This window comes from Hoplias malabaricus, chromosome 7, assembly GCF_029633855.1.
Source record: "Hoplias malabaricus isolate fHopMal1 chromosome 7, fHopMal1.hap1, whole genome shotgun sequence".
Taxonomy (NCBI): Eukaryota; Metazoa; Chordata; class Actinopteri; order Characiformes; family Erythrinidae; genus Hoplias; species Hoplias malabaricus.
In genome coordinates this window covers 34,992,879-35,018,403 of record NC_089806.1, presented here as the reverse complement: position 1 = coordinate 35,018,403, position 25,525 = coordinate 34,992,879, and the positions used below count along the sequence as shown (strand labels likewise).

The 25,525-nt window shown below is 39.7% G+C and overlaps 2 protein-coding genes across 4 annotated transcripts in view; one reads left to right on the top strand and one right to left on the bottom strand.

Annotated features, from left to right (window-relative positions):
- cdc40 (cell division cycle 40 homolog (S. cerevisiae)) overlaps nt 1-8,074 on the bottom strand; it is a 29,162-nt gene extending 21,088 nt beyond the window's left edge. The window contains exons 1-9 of the mRNA XM_066677104.1: nt 7,862-8,074; nt 5,696-5,782; nt 5,446-5,575; nt 5,075-5,161; nt 4,815-4,954; nt 4,527-4,623; nt 4,217-4,356; nt 1,176-1,250; nt 22-67 (exon numbers count right to left, since the gene is read on the bottom strand). Coding sequence (XP_066533201.1) covers nt 22-67; nt 1,176-1,250; nt 4,217-4,356; nt 4,527-4,623; nt 4,815-4,954; nt 5,075-5,161; nt 5,446-5,575; nt 5,696-5,782; nt 7,862-8,044 — 985 coding nt within the window. The 5' untranslated portion in view covers nt 8,045-8,074. The remainder of the gene's footprint in view (nt 1-21; nt 68-1,175; nt 1,251-4,216; nt 4,357-4,526; nt 4,624-4,814; nt 4,955-5,074; nt 5,162-5,445; nt 5,576-5,695; nt 5,783-7,861) is intronic.
- A 1,599-nt stretch (nt 8,075-9,673) lies between these two features.
- wasf1 (WASP family member 1) overlaps nt 9,674-25,525 on the top strand; it is a 111,490-nt gene continuing 95,638 nt past the window's right edge. For all 3 annotated transcript variants that reach the window (XM_066676632.1, XM_066676631.1, XM_066676630.1), the window contains exon 1: nt 9,674-10,142. The gene's annotated coding sequence lies outside the window, so the exon portion shown is untranslated. The remainder of the gene's footprint in view (nt 10,143-25,525) is intronic.

The following is a 25,525-nucleotide window of genomic DNA, read 5'->3' as shown; positions in this document are numbered from 1 at the left end:
AAGTAAAAAGGCTGATCTTACCAATAAATGTCCGTAAACATCTCCTGTCATTGTAGACTTCCCACAGCTACAAGAGAAAATAGAAGGCTTTAAAACCAGTGAAAGCATGGAATACGAATATATGCATTATTTTACTTCCTGCATGCAATGCTTTTATTTCACTCAGCCCAAACCTTAAATTACCCTGTTTGTGCCCTCCTTGTGCATTTAATCTGCTCTGCTGACCATATAGGTGTACTTTGTAGCTCTACATTTACAGACTGTAGTTCCTCTGTTGCTCTACATACTTTGTTAGCTCCCTTTCACCATGTTCTTTAATAGCCAGGACCCCAACACTACAATCACCACAGAGCAGACATTGGGTGGTGGATCATTCTTAGCACTGCAGTGACACTTACATTGTGGTAGTGTATACTGCACCAGTACAAGTGGATCAAACACAATAGTTTTTCAAGACTTCTATTAAAGGAATAGCACAAAGTGAATAGCAGCAGGTGAACTACTGTGATTATAAATCTGCAAGGTGTGGAAAAAAGGTAAGCGTGTCTAATAAAGTGAACTCTATGATCTTGTGCGGTAATTGTATGAGACTGCTTAATGTAAGCCCATTAATACCTATCAAAGAGAACTAGTTTGTGTATTATTTACAACACATTTCTTATCTTATGCCCTACTTCCAGGTCCCTCGGCCCAATGGCTCATATAAAGCTGTTATAATATAAGTGTTTAAGATGTCTCAAGTGGCCTTGAAAATTAGTATTACCCAAAATAGACAAAACAAGGCAAAATGAAATATGTTATGTGCTCATAGTTACAGATAAAGCACTATATTTGCAGAATTGTGTGAAAGTATCCATTAATTAGACTGAACTACTCCAGTATTAGTGTGTCCTCAAAAATGCCACTGCAAATGTAACAGCACATTAGGCACAGGCATTTAGTGACATAATATGATGAAGTGGACACGTTCACTGTTATAATAATAAATATAACTGAAAAACAAACAAGTATGGACACTTTTAGCAGAAAAACTATGTGTGACAATTTTCCTCTCACCACCCACAAAAAAATGGCTACTGAATGAAACAAAACATTTTACTTTTCACACAAGTGCATTTGATTCATCCGTGAGCTTTTGCTTTGTATTTGGTATTATGCAGAGAAACAAAACATACCTTGATCTTACAGTCCATAGAACAGGAGAGCAGCAGGTGACCAGACACAGGAAACAGCCGAATACCACTGACACCCTGAGAACATCAGAGGAGACATTTTATGTGCAATTAAACTCTGCCTACTTCAAGAGCTATTTACGTGGTATGATACCACTATCATACAAAATAGAGAGAGAGAGAGACCAGAGAGAGAGAGAGAGAGACCAGAGAGAGAGAGAGAGAGACACCAGAGAGAGAGAAAGACCAGAGAGACCAGAGAGAGAGAGAGAGAGAGACCAGAGAGAGAGAGAGAGAGAGAGAGACCAGAGAGAGAGAGAGAGAGAGAGAGAGAGAGAGAGAGAGAGAGACCAGAGAGAGAGAGAGAGAGAGAGAGAGACCAGAGAGAGAGAGAGAGAGAGAGAGACCAGAGAGCTGGCCAGGCAATCTTCAGAATGATGTAGGCATGATTTCAATGACTGAATGAATGACTGTGGCCAATATTTATCAGGTATTATATGAATACAACATATCAGTATCAGGACAAGTCATAATACTGACAAATGTTCCTCTTGTTATGTGATGTAACACTGAACAATGGTATAATTTAACCTGGGGTTGTAAAAAAAGGTCTCTTTAGAGCATTCACATTGAGTCTTTGCACAAACACTAAGTTTTACCCCAAAAAAATCTCATCTCTAATGAATGCTTAAAAGGGAAGGGTGAACTAATCTCAAATCAATACCTTCAGACACTTAATAAACACGGGCCAGTGGTCTGATGCCAAACTAATTACAAATGTGAGCGTGAAGGCGCAAGACAGATTGTGAGGGAGCGAGACATTCACCTCCACTGTTCCAGAGCATAAGCAGAGAGAGAAAGCAGAATGAATACTGTGGCTCTCACACATTCACTCAAATTTGTTGACAGATGAAGCAAAGTTGCAGTGCTGATATCTCAAAATGCCCTAAAGTCTGTGCTACATTTCATTCTCTTTTTCACCAATGTTTTTTAGGCCTTTCAGAGCTACAACTTATACTCTAATCATTTTTATTGTGCCCAGTCACCCAAAAGCAACCGTTATAAATTTTCTATGTATTTCTATGATTATGCCAAGGTGAACAACTACGCATCCTATCAGACCTGATGCTAGAGGATATTGTCCAGATGTCCGTCTGCTCAAAGTTCATTTCATTCAGTATCCCGTCCAATACATCAGTCAAGGACTGCAAGTGCTGTTATTCACAAATCAACTACATAAGTAATATATCAACCACATTAGCATCCTACTAATCACGGGGATTTTCACTGTGTATAAATCAAATCCATCAACGGCAGGAACAGATGTTCTGAGAGTGCTCTGACAAATGACAGTTGTTTAAAATCCTGAAAAATCAATCAGGCATGCTGTGTGTAATGAATATACAGACCCATTTAAATCAACTTTTCAACCACAATATCACTGTTATCCATCTAAAACAATTACAGTAAATTATTGAAAATAAAATTACAGGATGAGATTACAGGTTAATTCAAATGAGATGGGCCTGATTATTTACTACTGTATCAGAAGGGTTGGGACAATAAACCAATTTTAAAATATAAAAGCTGGAACAAATTCATAGCTAAATATCAACTTTTCATAACTGAAAACAGTGCTATATTACAACTATATAATTAGGCGCAACAAGACCAAATAGACATGAGAGATTCCAGTTATTTATTGGTAGAACCAACACATCTGGACTTGTATTTCCACAAATTTTATTTTTTTTTTATTTCTAAAACATTCGCAGGTGTTTGCGACAATTAAACATACCCCTAAAAGTAAAAATACTGTTTCTTAGTATTTTCTGCTCACTGTTTTCCAGGTACGACAATGAAAATACATTGCCCAGCTCACTAGGAGCTAGGGATGGCTCTGAATATTCAGCTATTTATTCATTGGGCAGGAATTCGGTTTATAATTTTGAGATTCCGATATTCGTTTTTTTTGGATGAATGTAGCTATTGATAAAGGCAACTCTCCACTCCACATGTATTCAGCATCGTCAACATAAAAGTCTGGAACAAAGCCTAAAACGCTACAGCAACCTACTTACAATGAATCATGGCAAAGCTACAGTTCATTTTGTCAGCTTTACACCTCAAATTAGAACACCTCCATGAAGCTCTGGTTTATCTGTGTGCACACTGCGCCCTTAGTGGCACCGAGTTAGCGAACGACTCAGCGAATGGAGCCATGCTGGGAACCGCAGTGCAGCCTTAATTTTAAAGTTGGTGCTAAGTGCTGATTTTCTGAAAAACAGGAGTGGCCCTGAGTATTCGGGTATTCAGATATTTGTTCGTTGGGTGGGTATTCGGTATCTAATATTGAGATTCAGAAATTCGGTCCACTCAACCCACCTTCAGGCTCTGCAGCAATAAAAACAGTGCTCTCCCACTACATTCATATTCAGGCTCATCAACATAAAAGTCTTTGTGCAAAATCAGGAAATTTTGTCACAGTGGAAAGAACAGCTGATTCAAAATATATACAAGGTTTTATCCAAAGAGTGACAACATATACATGTGCACATACCATATCAACCATAACATTAAAATGACCTGCGTTACTGCTGGAAAGAAAACAGTTTCTAAACCAAAAACTATTTAGTCTATAGGGGTAAGCTTCCTGGCTGCTTCAGTCTTTAAAAACGGTGTTTTCTCACTATACATCCTACTAAACAAACCTTATGCAGATGCAAAGCCAGAGACAGTAACTCATCTGTGGCAGCACAGTTTGTATAAGTCGTTCTCCAGTCCTTCATCAGGGGTCACAGATTGGTGCCAACAGGATGCTGCTGGCAGGATATTTCTGGCAGGTTACACTCAGCTTTACACCCACTCATACCTGGCTTGAGTTTGGTTGCACAGAGATGCCAAAGTTGAAACTGATAAATATCATAAAATTCTGTGACTGTTGTGTGCTCATGTTATTATCAGATATTTCTGTACGCATGAACGGGTGTGCAGAAACTAAGGTCATTTTAATGTTTTCACTAACTGGTGCACACCATGCTCACCTTTGTGTGCCCTGTCCAGACATGCAGCTGCTTTTTGGGCAGATAGCATTTCTCTGGTATGTCTGATGAGCGCAAGTTAATCCCCACATCCTGAGGAACGTGGAGGTAAGAACGGCCCTGGTAGTCGTAGGCATCTTTAACTGTATTAACACAATCACACACAAAAAAATGTAATATTATTATTATAAACAGAAAAGTAAAAAGGCTCACTGGTAGTCCCAGATATATTTAACACAGACAAGCAATTCATTATGCTCCCCTCACACTCAAAATAATCATTTAGCATTAAAAAAGCTACCACAAATCTTACCGTGTAGGATGGTCTTCTCCTCTGATGGAGCCTCTTCCTCGTTCCGTCCTTTCTTCTGCCTCTTTGCTATGATTTCATCCAACTCCTTCTGCTCCTCCTACCAATCAAAATATTGATATATAGCACTGCGAGCTGTTCACAAAGTAAAGCTACAGTATTTACACAGTTGTTACAATATTTCTTCCCATGGTAATGTAAGGGGTATTGACATAAGCAAACAATAAAAAATGACAAAGTATGTTTCTACAGTCATGCTCAAAGCTTATTTAGAAAAATACTACAACTGACCTCAGAAGGTTTAGCAACATCCTTTTCATCCTGATATTTGGCCCAAGGTCCCAGGAAGCCATCAATCTCCGATGCCTCTCCTCCTTTCACCTTCCTTCTCTTCTCTGCCTTTTTTGTACCAGTCTCAAAAACAGTCAGCCCTGGGGGGAGCCAAAAAAGCTGATGCTTACAGCTGCTTGGACCTTTGATGTCTTTGGTGACTCCGGAAACCTCAATTACCATACTCAACAAAAAGAGTCGTACAATGTCATGACTGTTACCTTTATTTTTCTCTGCCTCGTCCACTGCTCCAATATAGCTGCTTGAAGACAGCTGACTGTTATCCACAGAGGGGTCTAATGCATAACCTGTGGAACATATTACAAATTTCAGGATTGCACGCTCTACAATGGAGAGTTGAATATGAGCATTTCATAAAGAGTGTGATAAATGTTAGCATTCTGATGTAACCTGACTCTTGCCCTAAGAAAAAAAAGTCTGTGTTCTAAACTCCTGCTGCAGCAGTTCAAATAGTCCCTTGTTTTGTTTTCTTTATTCATTCAATGTCAACTGTACAAAGCAGTTTGAAACTATGTACTGTTTGTTTCGTGTGTGTTCTGTGAAATGATTTTAACATATTATGCAATCTCACCAAAAGTTGAAAACGTTCTCCTTTGTTGTTCAAACATGAAGTCATTAACATGTGCGGGTTCAGCATATCCAGAGAGCATGTTCCTGGGAGCAGCCATTTGCTGAGTTTTGAAGGGATTCACTGGTCCAAACTACAGCAGAATATTAGGAGAATTAAATGAAACACTGACATACTAAAACGTGAACATCTCATCATATAATACTGACCATATTAGAGGCACATTCAACGAATCTTAAGCATAAGGGCTAACCTCAGGTGCAAACATAGTTTCATAGGTAGGGTTGTAGTTAACTTCTTTGAGCGAGGGATCCAGGTGTGCACCCGTCTCAACATCTTCCTGGAATAAAGCAACAGCAATATTGAGTTTATTTATTAGTTAAATGCAGCACTTTTTTAATAGTTTCAGAAATGAGGCCCACTTCAGAAACACTAAAGCCCAGGATAAAACTGCTAAGCTTAGATTTACAAAAAAAGAGGGAACTGATGGTTGGCATGCTCACTGGCCTGGGTTAGGGTCTGTAGTTCCACAATTAAAACTGTTAGCTAATGCTTCAATTTATCAGCCGCCTGCCCCTTAAACACCCTGTCCAGTGAAAACCAAATCAATTTTTTTTTATCTTGTTAACATGTCCATGATCGAGCTAATCAGTCAAAGCCATGGCTGATCATTTCAACTTTGAACCTAAGGCAGTCACAAAAATGAGAATCCGGATAGCCAGCGCTTCTCATGTCATAAATTTAAGGAAACAGTTGCATTCACTTGCAATGCTTTTAGACTGCACGCAAACAGCTGAAGGGGATAAATGAAGACAGATGCACAAACTATTTACACATTTATAGATCCATGCACAGCATATGAAAGCAAAGACATCGTTATAGCCAAGTCATTTAAAGCAGGAGATATTTCCAAATACCCCAATTTGATTCAAATAGATAGGTTTTTGAAGTTTATTTGATGATCAGATAGCACCTATAACCTTGTATATCCATGATGCAGACACCAACTACACCTAAGCATGTATTACTAAGGTGGTGGATCATTCTTATCCTGCAGTCACACTGGTGTTAAATGTTTTGTTTTTCTGATGTCATTAGAACATGGCTTATTTTTAAAGCTTAATGTCTACAATCAAAATGTGGTATTCTTTAAAAATAATAATAAATATCCCTTAAAAACATTAGAAATCTAATGAGAATGGTCCCTTTAATCTCTACTCTGCTTTGCCAGAAAAAGTCAGACACTATTATTACACTCACTGTCTATTTTATTAGCTCTACTGACCATAAAGGTGCATCCATCTGTTTCTCTGCATTATTTGTTTGCCATTTCTTACTCTGTTTTTTGATGGTTAGAAACCCCCAGAGGGCCACCACCACCAACACCAAGAAGACTGTGTGATCTGAGCTGTGTATCATTTTCAGTGCTGCAGTGGAACTGATGTTGTGGTGGTGTGTTCTGCCCGTAGGAGTGGATCTGACACAGTAGTGCTCCTGGAGTTTTTAAAACTATGTGCCCACACACTGTCCTGTCGACTAGACAAACGTATGTTGGTCCACTTTGTAGATGCAAAGTCAGAGACAGAGGCTCACCTGTTGATGCACAGTTTGTCTTGGTCAGGGGTGTCAAACCAATTCCATTGGTGGGTGCGTAATTTCCTTTCAACCAAGCAGAAGCCCCACACTACTGAAAGTCAATATCTATTGATTAGATCCATTGATGAAAAAAAAAACAGGTGGAATGAGGTGTAGCTGCTCTTTGACTGGAAAAGATACCTGCACCCACACTGACCCTCCATGGATCTGGTTTGACACTCCTGGTCTTGGTGATTCTCTTGTCCTCATGATTGGATATTGCAGATTGGTAGATTATGCTTAGTCCAGCAGTGACACTGAGGCGTTTAAAAACTCCAGTAGCACCAGGTCGGTGTTAGTGCAGTGCTGTCATTAACCCACCAGCCAACTAGTACTTGCACTGTGGTTATATTGACCTTTAAAGAAAGCTTCATAGAGGTCTAGCTAACAAAGTATGCAGAGCAACCTATGGACTCACTGTCATTGTCAAACTAAAAAGTGCATGTATAAGGTCAACGGAGTTGATAAAACAGACTATGACTAATGAACATTGGAGTGCTACTTTTTTGATCTGTGTGACGTTAATTTTTCTCAAGAACTTATGTAGTGATAATTAACTCAACATTAAATGAAGCCTGCTAGCTGTTACCTAGTTAACATACTACCGTTATTCTGTCTAGCCTCATAAAGCCGAAGCCACTGTAACTACATTTTCTACACCTGTATAGTCTCCGAAATGCTTTAAGACCGTAATGAATAAAACACGGTCAAAATCTAATGTTACCGCCAATAAACTGGGCTCAGTTAGCGAACCTGGCTAACTTTAGCGTACTAGCCGGCTTACCTTCACGGCGACCTCAGGAGCGGAGTTAAGAACAGCCAAAGACGCAGTTCTCCCTGATTTTAACGGCTGAAGGTGGGCGACTGCGTCGGGGTCTACTTTTTCCGAACTTATCTTGGACTCGGACTCATTTTCCGAATCGGAATCACTGCCGTACGCAACGAGGGATCCGAGCACAGCCGCCATTTTCGATGTTGTTGCTTTTCGTCAGAAGGTCCTTACTCTTACACTTACAGAATTTCCGAGATAAAATCAATAAATGCGGATTTAGACGGACACCAGTCTTTTTCAAACACGTATTTCGTTAATCGTTCTCATTCAATATTATATATTTACGCTACCAATTTTAATAATGTATTTGTGAACTATATTTATATTATTTTACTTATGGACCTTCTGGGACCTGGGGGTTGGACTCTTAAAGGTTTGCGGTTAAAAGTCGGAGAGAAAAATAATTAGGCTTATTTCATATTATATTTATTATGATATTCTACACCAATGTAGTGCACTAAATTTTAGATAGTGAATTGCAGCATTTATTTATTTGTGTGTGTGTTTGTTTGTTTAATTTCAGTTACATGCAATTCACTGTTATTATCATAGAAATTTCATACAGGCACATTTCCAGAACAAAACCACTCAACACAGCTTGTAGTAAAAAAAAGTTACATATGTGGCCCGTGTTTGTGGTTATATGACTGAAATTTAAAAAAGTCCATGGATTTATTGGATTATATTATGCAAATTCTTGGAGATTATTTTATCAAATTTTATTTATGGGGAGTTATTGGTGCTTTGAGCAAATAACAACACAGTAGTAGAATTTCCCTTTAAGATATTAGAATATGGGCGGCACAGTGACACAACCGGTTGTGTTAGGGTCCCATTTTTTTTTTTTTTTTTTTGGTTATAGGAGATATTCATGAATTGAAGAAAACATTTTATCACATTTGTCCATATTTTCCCTGAGAAATTGGCTGATACAAGCAGGGAATTTAAAAATCAATTGTGTTGTGTCTGGTGTGTAGTTTTAAAGTCACCATGAAACAGAAATTTGAATTCATTTTACGTCCTCATTGTGATGCACTTTCTAGTGAAAAAGGCAATTAAATGGAGATGTTACAATATTATATCCCTTAACATTTGATGACATTTCAAAAAGCTGGCTTTTTAAAATTAGACTCGCTTATTACTACTTTATAAAGAGTGCAGCTACAGTTAAAGTCACTGCCACACAACTCCAGGGTTGTGAGTTCAATCACCTCCTCGAGTCACTGTCCATGTTCTCCCCATGTCTGTGTGGGTTTCCTCTGGGTGCTTCCTCCCACAGTACAAACATTTATGCTGGTAGGTGGACTGGCTATGCAAAGGTGTGTGTCTGTGAGTGACTGAGTGAGTGTGTGGTGCCCTGTGATGCCGACCCATCCACGGTGTGTTCATTCTTTGTGTACAGTGATTCCAGGTAGGCTCTGGATGCACTGCGACCCTGAAAATGTATGAATTAATTAATTAATCAACATTGTCCTAACAAGGTTTAAGTATGTACATTTAGCATAATAATACAGGTTGTGATGTGTCAGTACTACGTTCATTATTCAAGCCTCAAGTCCAAATAAATTGTATGCTGGTTTTATTGACAGAAAAAAAAAACATCCCAGTGAGAAAAATATTCACAAATCGGTCAGCCCTACATGAGGGGGCAACGGTAGTGCACTACAAAGGGGGTAGGGAGCCTTTTTGACATTCAGCCTTTCTTACTCATTCACTCCTCACACTGAGAATCAGGGCCCAATAGTGGGTGTGGTTTTTGTGGAACCGACCAATCAGCCGAGGAGCTCGGTTAGTGCGGGTGTAGTGCGGAGTTTAGTGCGGCGTGGGGCAGGTCCAACAATAGAAAGCGGTTTGTACCAAAGCTGGCGGACAGAGGTGGATTCACATGGATCACAACCAAGAGCACTGCAGCCTTATAGTAACTCATTATACAGCCATTTCACATGGAGAAAGACAGGTCTTTACGTCAGCCTGAGCGCCGCTGCGAGTGAGAAACTGGTCGTTTTTGGCGCATGTTATTTGTTGATTTCTGTGGAGCCCTTTTTACTGTTTTTTTTTCTTACGGAATCCTGTTCTCCAGTTCTGGGAGCGCATCTCTAACGGGATCCACAGCTCTTATCCAGCGATGGTAACTCCGTAACGTGGAGGAACTGAACTGAGAGGAATACGGGGATAGCAACACAGTGCGGAGAGCGATGGAAAAATAAGAATCGACACAACTTCTGAAGTAGAGGTAGAACATTTTTTCCCTTAAACTGATTTTCTTGAGCACATACAGCTCCACAGCCCGTTTGACAGCTTTCTGCTCTTTGTAGCACATTTGACAGCCTGTCTTTTTTTTCAGTGATATGTTGTAACTTACCCTTTCGAACCTTAGAGAGCGTAACGTTAAACGTAATCAATATCGCGTGCTTTTATATCTGTATTTTACAGACTGCACTGCCTCGTGTAAGACAATACTGACCGGCCACCGCTAGATGAGGAGTGTTAGTGAGTGGGTGACAGGTGTGGGTTAACGCTGAATTATGTATGCATCCCACATATTAGCTAGTTAGCTCTGCCTATATGAATACACAGCGAAGGGTACATTGCAAAACACACAACAGTTTTATGTGTTCTCAGTGTACAAACGGACACGTTTCTTAAGTATAGTCACAACGTATTCATTTCAAAAGACACATCTGCAGTCTAGTATTGATAAAAAAAAAAAAAAAAAAATTTCCATAGAAATATGTAAGGAATAGTAAGGAACACCACATATCTTTCAGACGAAAGATTGATTTAACAGTAACTTAAAATATTTAGAGATCTCTGTTGTGTTATCTGCTACGTTTTGTCTTGGAATTTTTAACTGAGGGAAATGTACGTTAATGTTTTTCTTTGTTTTTAGATTAAGTTACAGGTTAGTGTTCTAGCAACGGTGACCTCACGGTGTGAGAGAAATGCAGTGGTGGTTTTAGTGCCATTGCCATTTACATTAAGCTTTTTCGCATTTAACGGTTTTATACTCCTCGCAGCCAATGTCCTTGGTAGATAAGTAACTTGTGTGCAGCTTGATTTGAGACGAGAAACCAGGGTTTTTGTCGCTGTTTTCTCGCCCTTCTTGGGCTGCATCGAGTAAGTAGTGAAATGTAACCGGGGAGGGGGAAGGGAACGGTTCGCAATTTCACATCTGCACGGTGAACGCCGACAGTGAGGAATCCCTGCGCTTCGATTTACCGCCCGCTAACGAGGTGTGCTAGCAAACCGCCAGCTAACTCACACTTAAATGTCAGTTTGGGATTCCCTCTTTCCACAAATAAAGTCTGGAGGGTCGTTTTAAGGACAAAAACTGCCCTTTTGCCCAGGCATTTGGGAAATGTTGGCTTTGTGTGTTTCCCGAGTAATAAAACGAGCGCGCTGCCGTTAGAAGAGAAATGTTTTGGTTTAAAAGGGGAGTAGTAACGGTTATACGCGTGTTTGTATAAATATCAGGTTTTCTTTTGTAGTTTCTCAAGTTATAGAGTCATTTTGCTCCCTCTTGAAGGGGGAGGGCAGAAAATCATTGGGAGACTCTTTGTGAAACCCGAGACTTCCAAAAAGTGCTGTCGTAGCGTAGGAAAGAAAAAATAGATTCTGCTTTTTTCATTTAATTTTCATAAATATTTACACTTGAATGAGTTAATTACAAACACACATTATTCTTCAGTTTAGATACTATCCATAAAGTATATTATATGCTCAAAGGTTTGTAACTAACACTAATAATTAGTTAATTATACGTACTAGTTCTTCCTTGGGGAGTGCAGCTCTGCATACAGTTTGTGATGAGATAATCAACCTTCATCAATGACTGACTTAACTGATGCTCTCGTTGTTTGCCATCAAATCCTCACAAAAATGTTAACAATTAGTTTAAAGTTTTCCCACTAAAGTAGTGGCCTCTATTATGATGAAAATTGGACAAACCACCAGTGAACACATTCATTTCTCAGATGCTGGATGAGCAAAAGTCCACAAACTTTTGTCCATATAGTGTTGGTAAACTCAGTGGAGAACTAAGAAACAGACTTAGAAATCTGCCCTATAGCTACTCTGGTTCTGACTGCAATGCATGGTTTAAATTATTTATAGTTTAGTACATTTTTTTTCTGGACTTGCTGTATTAGAAACAGCAGGAGGCAAAACCCGTTCCCTCAGTGTGCCTTACAGATGCGAGATGCTTGCTGGAAATATTGACCACTTAACCATCAACATAATCTTAGTTTTTTAATTGTATTCAATCTGCAACAAGATTAAAACCACATAGGGATTACAATGAGTTAAGCACTCATGATCCTTCTTTTTTTGATCACCAGTTGACCTTTTTTGGACCAGCTTGAAAGGTAATAACCTATGCTGACCAGGGAACACATGACACAATCTGCTGATTTGGTTTGCTTTCATGGTTTGGTACTTGTCAGTGTCATTCTGATCCTTATGCTTGCTAATCTTTCCTGCTTCCAACATATCAAATTCAAGAACTGAATATTCACTTGCTGCCAGATGTATCCCACTCCTTGACAGGTGGCAGTGTAATGAGATAATCAACATTATTCTTTTCACCTGTCAGTGGATGTAGTCTTGTGGCTGATCTGTAGGGGTTCTGTCAGTTCCAGGAAATGGGGAAAACTCCATTAAGTAAAATAATCACTCTGTAAATAAATGTTTATTGAGTTAAATTATATCCAGTGTAAATATTTATACACCTGAAAAATACTTAAGAAGGCCACTGTGTTAATCTTTTGTTGACAGTGCCTTCATTCCACCAGCTGTTGCATTTCTCCATTATTAGAGAAGCCATCCAAAACATCACAACACCTGAGGCAGGTTGACGTGGCCCAGAGTTCAGCTGGATGTCCATGGTGGTTAGAGTGATAACCAGAGCACACTTTCCCCTCACAATCCACAAACATGGCAAAATATTGATAGAAGACAGAATGATAAAAAAAAAACACACAAAACGAACAAAAAAAAAATGTCTGCTCAGAGGTGTACATTTGCGTTTTATTCAGATTTAATAAGAAAGACTGCTCCTTCACTGACAAACACTAGCATTTACACTTAGCAGTGCAGCTGTAGATGGTGATGATTGCAATAAATCATAGAGACATTATTCATACTACCCACTTGTGGGTACAATGTAAGCTAAAATGATAACGCACAAACTCTGTATAGCCTAGAATATACACTTATAGAATGGAATGCAATATCATAGATTAAAATGAACTAAATGATAAACGAGGGGCGGCACGGTGGTGCAGCAGGTAATGTCGCAGTCACACAGCTCCAGGGGCCTGGAGGTTGTGGGTTTGATTCCCGCTCCGGGTGAATGTCTGTGAGGAGTTGGTGTGTTCTCCCTGTGTCCACGTGGGTTTCCTCCGGATGCTCTGGTTTCCTCCCACAGTCCAAAAACACACGTTGGTAGGTGGTTTGGCGACTCAAAAAGTGTCCGTGTGTGTGAGTGAATGTGTGTGTGTCTGTGTTGCCCTGTGAAGGACTGGCGCCCCCTCCAGGGTGTATTCCTGCCTTGTGCCCAATGATTCCAGGTAGGCTCTGGACTCACCGCGACCCTGAACTGGATAAGCGCTTACAGATAATGAATAAATGATAAACGAGGTACACATTTATTTACCTCTGAACTTCATAAATGTTGCCACTTAAAGTGAACCTGAAACCACCTGAAATAAACATTGTTACTTTTTTTTTTCATATCTCTGTTCATATTAGTCACTTAATCCATTAGGGGTCAGTGATAAGGCAAATGAATAACAAGAAATAATGTTAAAAATGCATTGTAATACTTTATTTTTCTGAAATTTGATAAGCTGAAACTGAAAAATAAGGACCAGCACGGCATATTAAAAATACAATAAAAACGGTTTATAACATCATTGAGTGTTTTACGTACTGCACTGCACTAAATCCAATTAACTCCAAAGGAACAAAGATGTTTATTCATTTATCCTCATAACCATAACTCGTATCACACGGCCAGATTTATCATCTATTATATCCTTCTTTTTTCATAAATTATTATAACTTTAAGTCATATTAGTTAGATATGACCCCACAGTGTGAGTTGTGTGTTTCTCTTTTATTGTCCTAGGGATTAAATGAGCACAAAAATATTTATCACAGCGATGCCTCACCAGTGGACTCCCAGAGCTGAGCAAAATATAATACCCCGCATAGACCGCACAATAAAATCAGATTCCATATCTATCTAAAATGGTGTGGTAGGTACACGTGGGCGCCTGCTGCAACATTTAATGTGGAATGGAACACTGCCGAATAAAAAGCTGCCTTCAGTCTCAGGGTCTTAGTTTCACAAAGAATAATATGTTGTGAATATTGTGAATCTAAACATTGACTATTCCAACATCCTTTTAAAATACATTAAAATGTATATAAAACATTTAACATATTTATCCTAAATAAGTACAGGAGTCTGTGCTTTTAATTTGCTTTAACTCTACAGATGATAATGGCTGGTGCTGACAGAGACTTAACAGAATTAACAGTGTTGGAGGTCTTTAAGCAACATGCTTTTCAAGTAAGAGTTTCAAAGCTATTACCAGTGCACTCACCTCTCAAATGATGACCACACACACATACACACACACACACACATAGATAGCGTGCCCCCCCCCCCCCCCCCAAGTCCTGATGCACAGAAGCAGCTTTGTAGAGGAAAGAATCACGAACAAAGCCTTCTGTGTGTGAGACATCCCAACAGCTGGGATATACAGCAAGCTTCAAACACACTTTAACCACCACAGGACGTTCTCTCTGTCTTTACGCCACCTTCCCTTTCTCTTTCTCAGTCTGCCTAACTTGGTTTCTGCCTCCCACAATCATTGTTTTTTCTCTGAAGCCCTCTCTTCTTTCTTTTCACCCCACCCCTCCTGTCACAGTCTTTTCCTCAGTGGTAAGGATGAAGAGTCTGTAAAACATGGGCAGTGTCGTCAGCATCAGACAGCAGCCACATAAAAAGCTACTGTACATTAGAAGAGCATTTCTGAATCAGAAATCAAAAGGGATTCATGGAAAGCAAACATTGGGCCTTGCCAGTAAGACACCGCTAAAAGGAGACAAGTGTGACCTATTAAATATCTTTGAGTTTGTGTTGATACTAGTTGTGTATAGTGCTGTTCCTGTGTATTTGAGAACCCTGGGATTAAGGAGTATGAGGTAATGTAGTTGTAAGTAGCTGATGTAAGCTAAAACTAAAAACAAAACTCTATCTAGCTGACATTAGCTAAAAAGACCTCTGATCACAGTGGTATCATAAAAAACATTAATAGATGAACAGTGGTGCTAAGCTTATTTCATATGATTGTCCGTACACAATCTTCCACTGCCAATATATCCAGTGACACGGATTCAAATTATAATATACAAGAGGTGTAGTATGTGTTCTCCAAACAGGACTACAGTAAAGCACATTTGAAGCACGTATTGTATTTTTATTTTCCTATGTAATCACCCTTTATTTTAATACATTTGTTAGATCTAACAATTAGCATTTCAATTCCCTGAAACAAAATACATTTACATGCATCTTTACTCGAAAATAAAATTATATTTTCATCAGAGCAGCTATAAAACATGAAGCACAAAGGCTTGTATGTTTGTATTATTGCAGAGAATCCTACTATTGATATTATTATTGTAGTTGTTTATAATTAGTCATTCATTCATTGGGTGGGTCCGGAGTCTACCCGGAAAAACTGGGCGCAAGGCAGGAACACACCCTGGAGGGGGCGCCAGTCCTTCACAGGGCGACACACACTCACATATCACAGACTTACACCTATGGAGTCGCCAATCCACTTATTAATGTGTGTTCTTTGGACCATGGGAGGAAACCGGAGCACCCGGAGGAAACCCATGCAGGGAGAATACACCAAACTCCTCACAGACAGTCACCCAGAGGAAACCCACGCGGACACAGGGAGAACACACCAAACTCCTCAAAGACAGTCACCCGGAGCGAGACTTAAACCCACAACCTCCAGGTCCCTGGAGCTGTGTGAGTGTGACACTACCTGCTGCGCCATCGTGCCGCCCTGTTTATAATTAGTTTTTCAAAATTAAAACGTTCTAAAACGTTTTCAAAAAACCCACATTAAAAATATATAAATAGTACCAAAAAAAAAGGACTAGAAAATGTTACACAGATCTGTTTAAAGTAGTCCGCTGTGAACAGGAAAAGTCAGAATTGCACAAGCCTAAATGTTGCTAATAGTTTGTTGTGTTAAACATCTTAACAACCTACTGAAACATAATATATCTGTTATGCAATGTGCCAGGTGTTATGTATTCAGTTATTGTTCCATCATATATTTGGTAATTTATTCACAGCACTTTGTTCCCACTTTGTATCTGTCCTTAGCCGTTTGCTTTGCATTTATAATAAGTGTAACTTTCCCTATGAATATAGGGTTTTATTAAAAAAAAAAAAGATGTGCTTGCACCAGGTCCTAGAAGTACATCTACTTTATGTTGATATAATGTCTTGTGGTATGGTCTGTAGGCTGAATTAAAGCCTTTTTAATACTGCAGTGAATGGATTACAAGCAAAGTTTAGATATGTATCCGGCAGCTAGAACAAATGCTATTTATTTCAGCTTTAAGTATAGGATAGGTGAAGAGTTGTCCTCCCTGTAGTGTTTGGCATTGCTTTTATTGTGTGTTCCCTCGGGGCAGCCGCGAGATAAAGTTATTGGAGGACGCTGCGAGTGCCTTGGATTTTTGCTACCGGCCGTGAGTATTCAGTGACCCAGTCGCCCCATGCCAGGGTTTTCTGTCTGACCAGAAGCTATTTAGAGCACAGATACACTGAAACTCAAGGGAGAAAGCCAACGTAATAGAAACATCACATTTCTAAAAGCTTTTATTTGAAAAAGACAGGCTAGCATTGAAACTGAGTTTACATATGATTCTTTTAATGCATAGCTTTACAAAAATGTATAAAATGTTCCTGGCTGCTGTAAAAGTTCAGTACTCACATATGACCTTTTAAAGCATCTGTTAATATCTTTCAATATTGTAAAGTAAGTCAAGCCTCAAATGCAGGTATGGAAATAGAAGACATTAGGAATATTTGCTTCCCCAAGAAGCCCTGAAAGGGCTTCTTATGCAATAATATGTGAGAAGAGGGTGTGCTAAACCATGAGATATTGACACTGGTCATGCTGCAGTCATACACACACACACAGGCCTTTTTTAAGCCAGAGACAGTAGCTCATCTGTTGTTGCACAACTGTGTTGGCCATAGTCTAGTCCTTCATAAGTGGACACAGGATAATGTTGGCTGGATATATATATATATATATTTTTTTGGTTGATGGACCATTCGCAGGTCGATAGTGAGACTGCAGAGTTTAAAACTCCAGCAGTAATGCTGTGTCTGATCCACACACAGCACACACCACACCCAACAGTAGGGGGAAAGCGTGTGAATTCTTGCCTGCCTCCAAACTTACATAGTGCTGTTTCTCCAGTGCTGAGCCTGATGTGTGCGTCGAAACCAGAAGGCCTTTGTATTCCTGCTCATAATGTGCTTTTGTTTATATCTATGCCTTTACACCCCTTTTTGTCTAGCTGCCCATTCGGTGTTATTAAGCAGTTCAGCACTTGGAGGAGGGGAGTAAATGCATAGTCCAGTGACCCAGTGCGGATGCCCATGGTTAATGGTAAATTCTTTTACTCTTTAAACCTGTAAACCTAAAGGGTCCCTGTGTAGACTAGGGCCTGACAGTTATGAACATTTTGTGACTGAAACCGATACAACAACCCATAATAGAACTGTAGATGTGGATACAATATCTGCAGGGATTTTACAGTTACATATATTTTTGGCAAGCCAATTTATCAGCTGACATCCAATTACGGTTTGGCGTATACGACAGTATTAAACATTTTTTAAACGGTATCTCCAAATAAGGGTGGCATTTAAAAAATATGTGTCTGGTGTGTCAATTTCTTCTGGTATTCATTTCAGAGAGCCACAGAGAGGGGGCGCTGTGGGCGCTCACTGACTGGTGATATCCTGCTCTAAAAATGAGTGGTGAAGAAATACACAATCCTAGTAGTTGTAAGTTAGCACAGAAATTGGGTAATATTCAATCAAAGCAAAGGTGAAACTGACCAAAACAGTTAAAGATCCTTTAATCAACATTGTGCTAACAAATATGAGGCTTTGTCATATAAACATGTGTGATTTGCACCTCAATTTGCTGGAACACAGTCTGTGATGTGGTGTTTAGCATGTTAGCTCATGCTAAATCTAAGCCTAGTTGGCCTGATAGGCTTCTAAACAGTGCAGAACCAGTTTTATTACACTTATATTCTAACTTTTCTGTTCCTTCAGTCCTATTTGCTGGACTCAGACACGAGTTTTTGTCATCAGCATGTGTCGGTGTGCACTTCGAATGCCTCTGAAGACCCTTCACTTGATTTGTGTTGACAGATCTGATGTCCAGTGCAGCACAACAGTGCAAACACCCAGCCCCCACATGCATAAAAAGAAAAATAAATTTCTATTCAAAATATCCTTATACTAAACCACATTCTCGTGATCTTTTACTTACTAATACACCACAATATTATTCCTTTGCTTTCATATTTTTGAAAATACATGTATTTGCGTATTTAATTTTTCTTGTAATCCACTCCCTGTGACCTACAATGGGCTTCTTCCTCATTCATTAATTCCTTTTCTTTCTCGATCTGTCTCATCTTTCTCTCTGTGTTTTTCTCAGTGGAGTAGAGCATAAGCAGAAAGCAGCAGGAGTTCACAGAGAGCTCTGAACCCCTGCGTCTGGGTGCTGGTTATTAAAGGCTACGATGCCTGCAGGGTCCTTCTCCAGTCACGCAGACAGTGTCCGACTCATTCAGCTGCTCTCTTTAACCCAGCGCACCCAGACCCAGCTTGTTCCTGCTAAATCAAGCACCTTTTGTAGTCTCAACTAATTTGTAGACTGTTCCGAAGCCCACTAGAACAGCACTTAGGTTAAATGACAAAGCTCCCCTTATGAAATACTTGTGGACCTGTGTTTCTTTGAACAATTCTATTCAGAAAGATAAGCTCAGAGGCTTTATCTGCTGTCTGACACAAGAGATTGTTTAGCATTGCAAATAGAGGTTTGTGGTAACAATGCCAGGCCCAGAAAAAGGCCAGGTGGCCAGTGATCAGAGACGACTCGCCAGTTTCTGACAACAGAACACAAAGTAAAATTTCTCATCCGAATTTTACTAATAAAGTTCAATTAATCTCAAGTTTTAAGAAGTTTGCTTTTGCAAATTTGAGAAAAGTGAAACAAAAACGAAAGGGTTGGTTTCTCAATATGGGTTTGAGACCTGCTCCGCATGACTGTGAGGAATTTGGTGTGTCCTCCCTGTGTCTGCATGGGTTTCCTCCGGGCGTTCCGGTTTCCCCCCCAAGGTCAAAAACACATGCTGATAGGTGGATTGGCGATTCAAAGTTGTCCATAACTGTGAGAGAATGTGTGACTGTGTGTCACCAGGCGAAGGATTGGCGCCCCCTCCAGGGTGTGTTCCAGCCTTGCACCCAGTGATTCCAGGTAGGTTCTGGACCCACCGTGAACCTGTGGTTCAAGTGGTTACAGATAATGAATGAATGAATGAATAATTTTCCACACATCTGTAGTTCAGTCTAAAGTTAGCTCTATTAACAGCCAAGTAACTTTTTTGGTTTGTTTGTTTTTGTTGTTTTGATTGTTTTTCTCCTGGTAATACCAAACATGTTCAAATGTTATGATGATATGGATTCTGGGATGGCCAGTGCATTGTTCTATGAAAGCAAGGGCTGGACAATATATATATATATATATATATATATGAATAATGATATTGTCACACTTCTGCCCTGTTTTGTGTTCCTGCTTGGTCTGTGCCCGAGTTCCCTTGTTTCTTTGTTGTTGTTGTTTTTTGTTCCAGTCTCCTCCCTTGCCCTGCTTTGTCATCAGTGTTTCCACCCGTGCCTCCTTTGTTGCCCTGCCCTCTCGTTATCTCTTCCAGGTGTTCTCATGTGTGTATATACCCCTTGGATTCAGTGCTCCTTTATCTGGTCTTGTGTGTGTGTAGGTGTATGTTTCTTCTCAGAGTGTTTTATTTCCGTCTACACTGGTTTGCGATTGATTTGTTTTGTTACTGTTCAGCATGTTCTAGTTAGTTGTTTCTGCCACTCGTGATGGTTTTCAGATTGTGTTTCGTGTTTACTTTTGCTTGTGTTAACAAACTGTAGCAGATATGATTTTTAAAATAAATTTTCAATATTTTAATATACATTTTCTACAGGATCTGTCGTTGCCTGCCATCAGTTCAAGGCACTCACATTATGAATTTCAAAAGATTGTTTATTGGTGATGTCATGTTTAGGGTGACCAGACGTCCATTTTTGCCCGGACATGTCCTCTTTTTTAGACTTAAAAAAATGTCCAGGCGAAATTTCACAAACGTCCGGGATGTTGTTTTTCTAGAGCTTACATAGAATTTCGAGAAGCGTTTCGTTCACAAACTAGCCCCGCCCTCCCTTACTCCGATTGGTTTGCTTGAGTGAGAAGGGGGCGTGGTGAAGGAGCCTAGAATCTTCGGATTGGACGGTCTGACTGTAGAGCTACCGTTATTGGTCGATAACCTTCTCTGTAGACATTTAATTGGTCAGTCTGCACGTCAGTAGTCCTTGTTTACGTCAGGCAAAGCTCATGTACCTACCCTCATCTCGAGCAGCTATGCCAAAACGTAAATGTAAGTTCTCGGATGAATTAAAAAAGAAATTCCCATGTTTTCCCATGTGTAGCAAATAAAGGTGTAAAGGACCTAAAAGCACACATAGGTTCAGCTAAGCGTACAATGGCAGCGAGGGCTCATCAACCCCCCCCCCCCCCCTTTTCACCATCTCAGATCTGGTCACCCTAGTCATGTTTCTTGTTTGCTTTGGCAGTTTCAGTGGATTTTTTATTGTTCATATATATATATATATATTTATTATTATTTTACATATATTTTATTGTTTTTTTCTTACACACAGACACACACATACATGAAAGGGGATGTCTAGTACTAAGTGAGTTGTCATCCACATCAGCAGAAATACTACATTTTGGCACCAGGTTTTCGTTTTGTAACTCAGGTAGCTGAGCCCCTTGCAGAGCCTCCTGTGTTTAGTGGCTGGTGTGGATATTATGCCTCTTTACGGGAATTTTCCCCAGAGGTGAACATGGTGTCTGCTTACACTTCCAGTGTTAGAGTAGATTCCTTTGTCTGTCCAACCTGTGCTTATTAACAGGTGCTGCTAAACACACAGCTTTTCGGCCAACAGAAATCACAGTGGTGAGTTAATAGTGCAAACCTACACTGACAGATCTGTCATTATTTTTAACAAAGTATCTTCACTCTTTGGAAAAGTAAAAATGATTTGTCTTAAAGGAAAAACTTCTCAAACTGTCATGGAATTACAGAAACGATTCAGTTTGGAAGCTTATTCAATGTAAAAAAAAACATGTGGATTGGTTCTTGTATTTCTTTTGATGTTTTGTAACTTTACTCTTTTAGGTTGCTGTGTAACTAAAGACTGAATTGCGATATAACCCTCAGCTACATTTATAAGATTAGGAGTAATATATATATTATATTATAGTATAATAGTATTATAGTAATTATATATATATATATATATATATATATATATATATTTTTTTTTTCTTTTAGTTCAATTTATCCTTATTTTAGTAATTCTGATATCATGTCCCCCACTGTTGTTCATGCACTGTCCTTTTAAATTCACACTACCGCAAATGTAGTCACATGATTCTGGACCATCCAGTCTGTCACATGGAGGCAAGATGGAGGGGAACCTAAACACAGAGTTCAACGGAGCAACTCAAGCATCTTGTACCAAACAACAATCCTGTGTTTGGAGGATCTGACTTTAGTGAAGATGACACTGAACATAAAAGTCAAATGTAAACACTGACAAAATAAGTTTCAGCAACCAAAGTTTATCCCACCCATCTTTTTCAACACTTAAAGCACAATCACAGCACCAAATACGAGTGTATACCTCAAAGAAAGAGACTGCCAAGCAAAGACAAAATAATAGTTCATTTACCACAATCAAGGTAAAACAATTGAATAACTGTGATAATGATTTGCGGTGAGATCGCCCAGCACTAGATAAGGTTTGGTATTTGTACTCCTAGGGTTCCAATGCCGTTTGAGAGAGTGATTCACATTTACAATTTCCTACCCTCCTCCAAAAGTTACATAGTGTAGTTTCTGCAGTGCTCAGCCTGAAGTAGCAATGGCAGAGTCTATATTCTCCCTATTACAAGTCAGTGAAAAATCGCAATAATTTTTAAGCTGTAATTTTAAGTCATCAATACTACCTAGTGTTCCTTTAAGCAATTAGTTGATCATGGAAATCATTGTAAATGTTTGGCTTATTTCTGATATTTCACACAACAATTACTTGATCTGAAATCAATCACTAAGCTTTGCCACATGCTAACACATGCTAGCACATGCTAACAGCGGTCCTCTGGTATGCAGCAAGTCTTTGTGTAGTACTCCAGGCTTTTTTGAATATTCAAATGGTTGTGTGTACTCTCCCTGGGCACTAACAGTCCTTTAGTATAGATCGGTCTGGAGGTGTCTCTCTTGGCTAAAGGTTAAAATTTGGGTAAGAAGAAATGTTCTCAGATTAGCACGAAGAGGCCCTATACATGCTCCCAGTCATTTCTACCCACGCCATGCGCAGTGTTCCTTGTATCACTGCCGACGGCACGATAATGGGCTGCCTGTTTTTTTTCCCTCTCTCTATCGTGCTTTGAACTCACCAGTCACTCCACTTTGGAGAACCGTGAGACAAAGTGTGTGATGATTGATGTGGGCCAGATGAGGAAGAGGTTATGCGCTCTTATGGTCGTTGGTGTTTCGAGTCACGGGTGCCTGGCTCCAGTCTCCAATATTCAATTACAGAGGTAGAGGAAGGTATAAATTTGCATTTTATAAGTGAGTGTGCCCCCCCTTTTCCGCTCTGTGATATCCACGCGTGTTATAGGATGAGGGAGAAGTGCTTAGCAACTAAATGTGCCTAACCCCAATTTTTTTTTCAAGCCTGGGACAGAGCTATCTTGCTGCTGGCTGGAATCAGAGAACAATATTTGCGCTGAGGGGACCAGCATTTAATTGTGCTGCGCTGTGCAAATCCGGTTCTGATTTGCATGGGAGCTGCTTTGCATTTGGAATGGAAAAGCTGAAAACACAGACAGGCCCAGCTGTGGCCTCCACGGAGCTTCAACTGCCATCTTTTCTCCTAACAAACATGCCATCACTCATTTCTGGGGTGACAATGGGTCTCCAGTAATTATCTGAAACCAATGTTTTGCTGGAGTTTAATCACATATGAGTGGTTACTGATTAAAGATCAGTAAACAGTGATTAATGTATATTAGTGGAGTTAATGTATGTTAGTGCAGTTTGGAAATCATTGTGATGTTACACTGACCTGTAATAAGGAGAATAGGGTCTCTATCTGATTCAGAACTGTTTTAAAGGGTTTTTTTGTTTGTTTCATACAGTACAATTGTAATTCACAACACTAAACTAGTATTAAAAATGGCATTTGACATTTGCCAAGGTTTTAATGGGGAGGATAAACTGCAGGAGTGGAGGAAGTTTCTCACTCTCTTCCTTCTCCTCTGGTGTTGGCAGGAGCTTAGAGGATTTTATTTTTATGCTTCATTTTCAAACAGAGTGGAAAAGAGAGGGAGAAGAATGTGAGGGAGAAAGAATGAAGGCTTGAAGAAAGAGAGAGATGGAAATGGATGGCCGGCCTTTCTTTTGTTTGGACTGAAATAAGTTGCTGGGGCTAAAAGGCTCTGGAGGGTGAATAGTAGAATATTTGAACTACGGCAGCCTGTGGTTAGCTATTTTGGAAGGATGAAGGCTTTTCTACTCTAATTTAAGGAAGCCATAGCTAATGTATAATGATAGATTGGCCTTTATTTTTTTTCAGAAGCTGAGGACCATACTGGGTTCATAAGATAATGACAGATGCCAGCATTTGCAGATGGTAAAATGAATGACTTCATTACTCTGAAGAAGATCTGCTACTCAGCTAATTTATTCCATACAATTTCCTTATAAGAAACACTTAAAGGGAACATCAGGGATTCTGGGAAACTGCTGTTCTCTCTGCTGTTTGCTTGTGTTTAGAAGCTCAGCTTCTTTTAAGGCAGAACAGTATGTTTGAGGAGAGAAAATGACTGTTGTTTGTACATGGCTGAAATTGAACTTGTCTTATGATTTGGTGGCACTTGCACCTTAAGTTATCTGAAATAAGCAAAAATAAAAAGCCAATATTTCCCACCTATGGAGCAGGAATAAACCAATATCCTCATCTATTTTCATGTTTTTTTCAACAGTGTCTAAACTACTACAGATGCCAATACTCTGCCATGAGTAGAGAGAGAGGGCCCAGCAAACCTCCCTATATTTTTTAACCATTCACCGACACCTGAGCTTTGCAAACACATAGGATATACAGGGGTTAGACAATGAAACTGAAACACCTGTCATTTTAGTGTGGGAGGTTTCATGGCTAAATTGGAGCAGCCTGGTGGGCAATCTTCATTAACTGCACATTGCACCAGTAAGACCATGTGCATCCAATGGTTCAAACATTGTATCCTTAAGGCAGTGCTGTGTATCAGGACGACAATGCACCAATACACACAGAAAGACTGGTGAAAGATTGGTTTGATGAACATGAAAGTGAAGTTGAACATCTCCCATGGCCTGCACAGTCACCAGATCGAAATATTATTGAGCCACTTTGGGGTGTTTTGGAGGTCACGTAGGGACCTGGCCACTATCCTGCAAGAAGAATGGCTTAAAATCCCTCTGACCACTGTGCAGGACTTGGCCGCTAAAGGAGGCCCTACACCATACTAATAAATTATTGTGGTCTAAAACCAGGTGTCAGTTTCATTGTCCAACCCATGTATATCCAGTGCCCAAAAAGACTGGAAAGCTAGTAAATCCATCCTCTGAATTTTATAAAATGTCTTTTGTTTTTTACACAGACTTTATCCTGCTAGCCCGCTAGTACAGTGTTTGGGTAATGCCTGAGTGAGCACATATGTGAGCTAGTTATATTCCAGAAAACCACAGTGTTTTTTTCCTGCATGTGCATCACATGCTCCAAGCTTAAAGCATGATCGAAAATGTCCAGCAGTGAGTGAAAATGTCAACGCATCTGACACAGGCAGTCTCTGGCTATATGCTACATGTGTGAAAGGGCAACTCCATGGCCTTTCATGTCCAGGCCTGATTTTCTGGACATATTCCGCAGTGTATATGGGAAAAGTGTCATTCATACTAAGCTGCTGGAGGCTTTTGTTAAACGTGTGGGTAAGTATGAGTGAGTGAGTTAAAAGCCATTTCCATGAGGTGCTTTGCAGCCAAAAGCATGGATCAGTGACTGCTGTAATCGTAACAAATGGGTAAATATGACCAGTGGTGTCATGTGCACGCGCACAAGCATACACACGACAGCCCATGTGC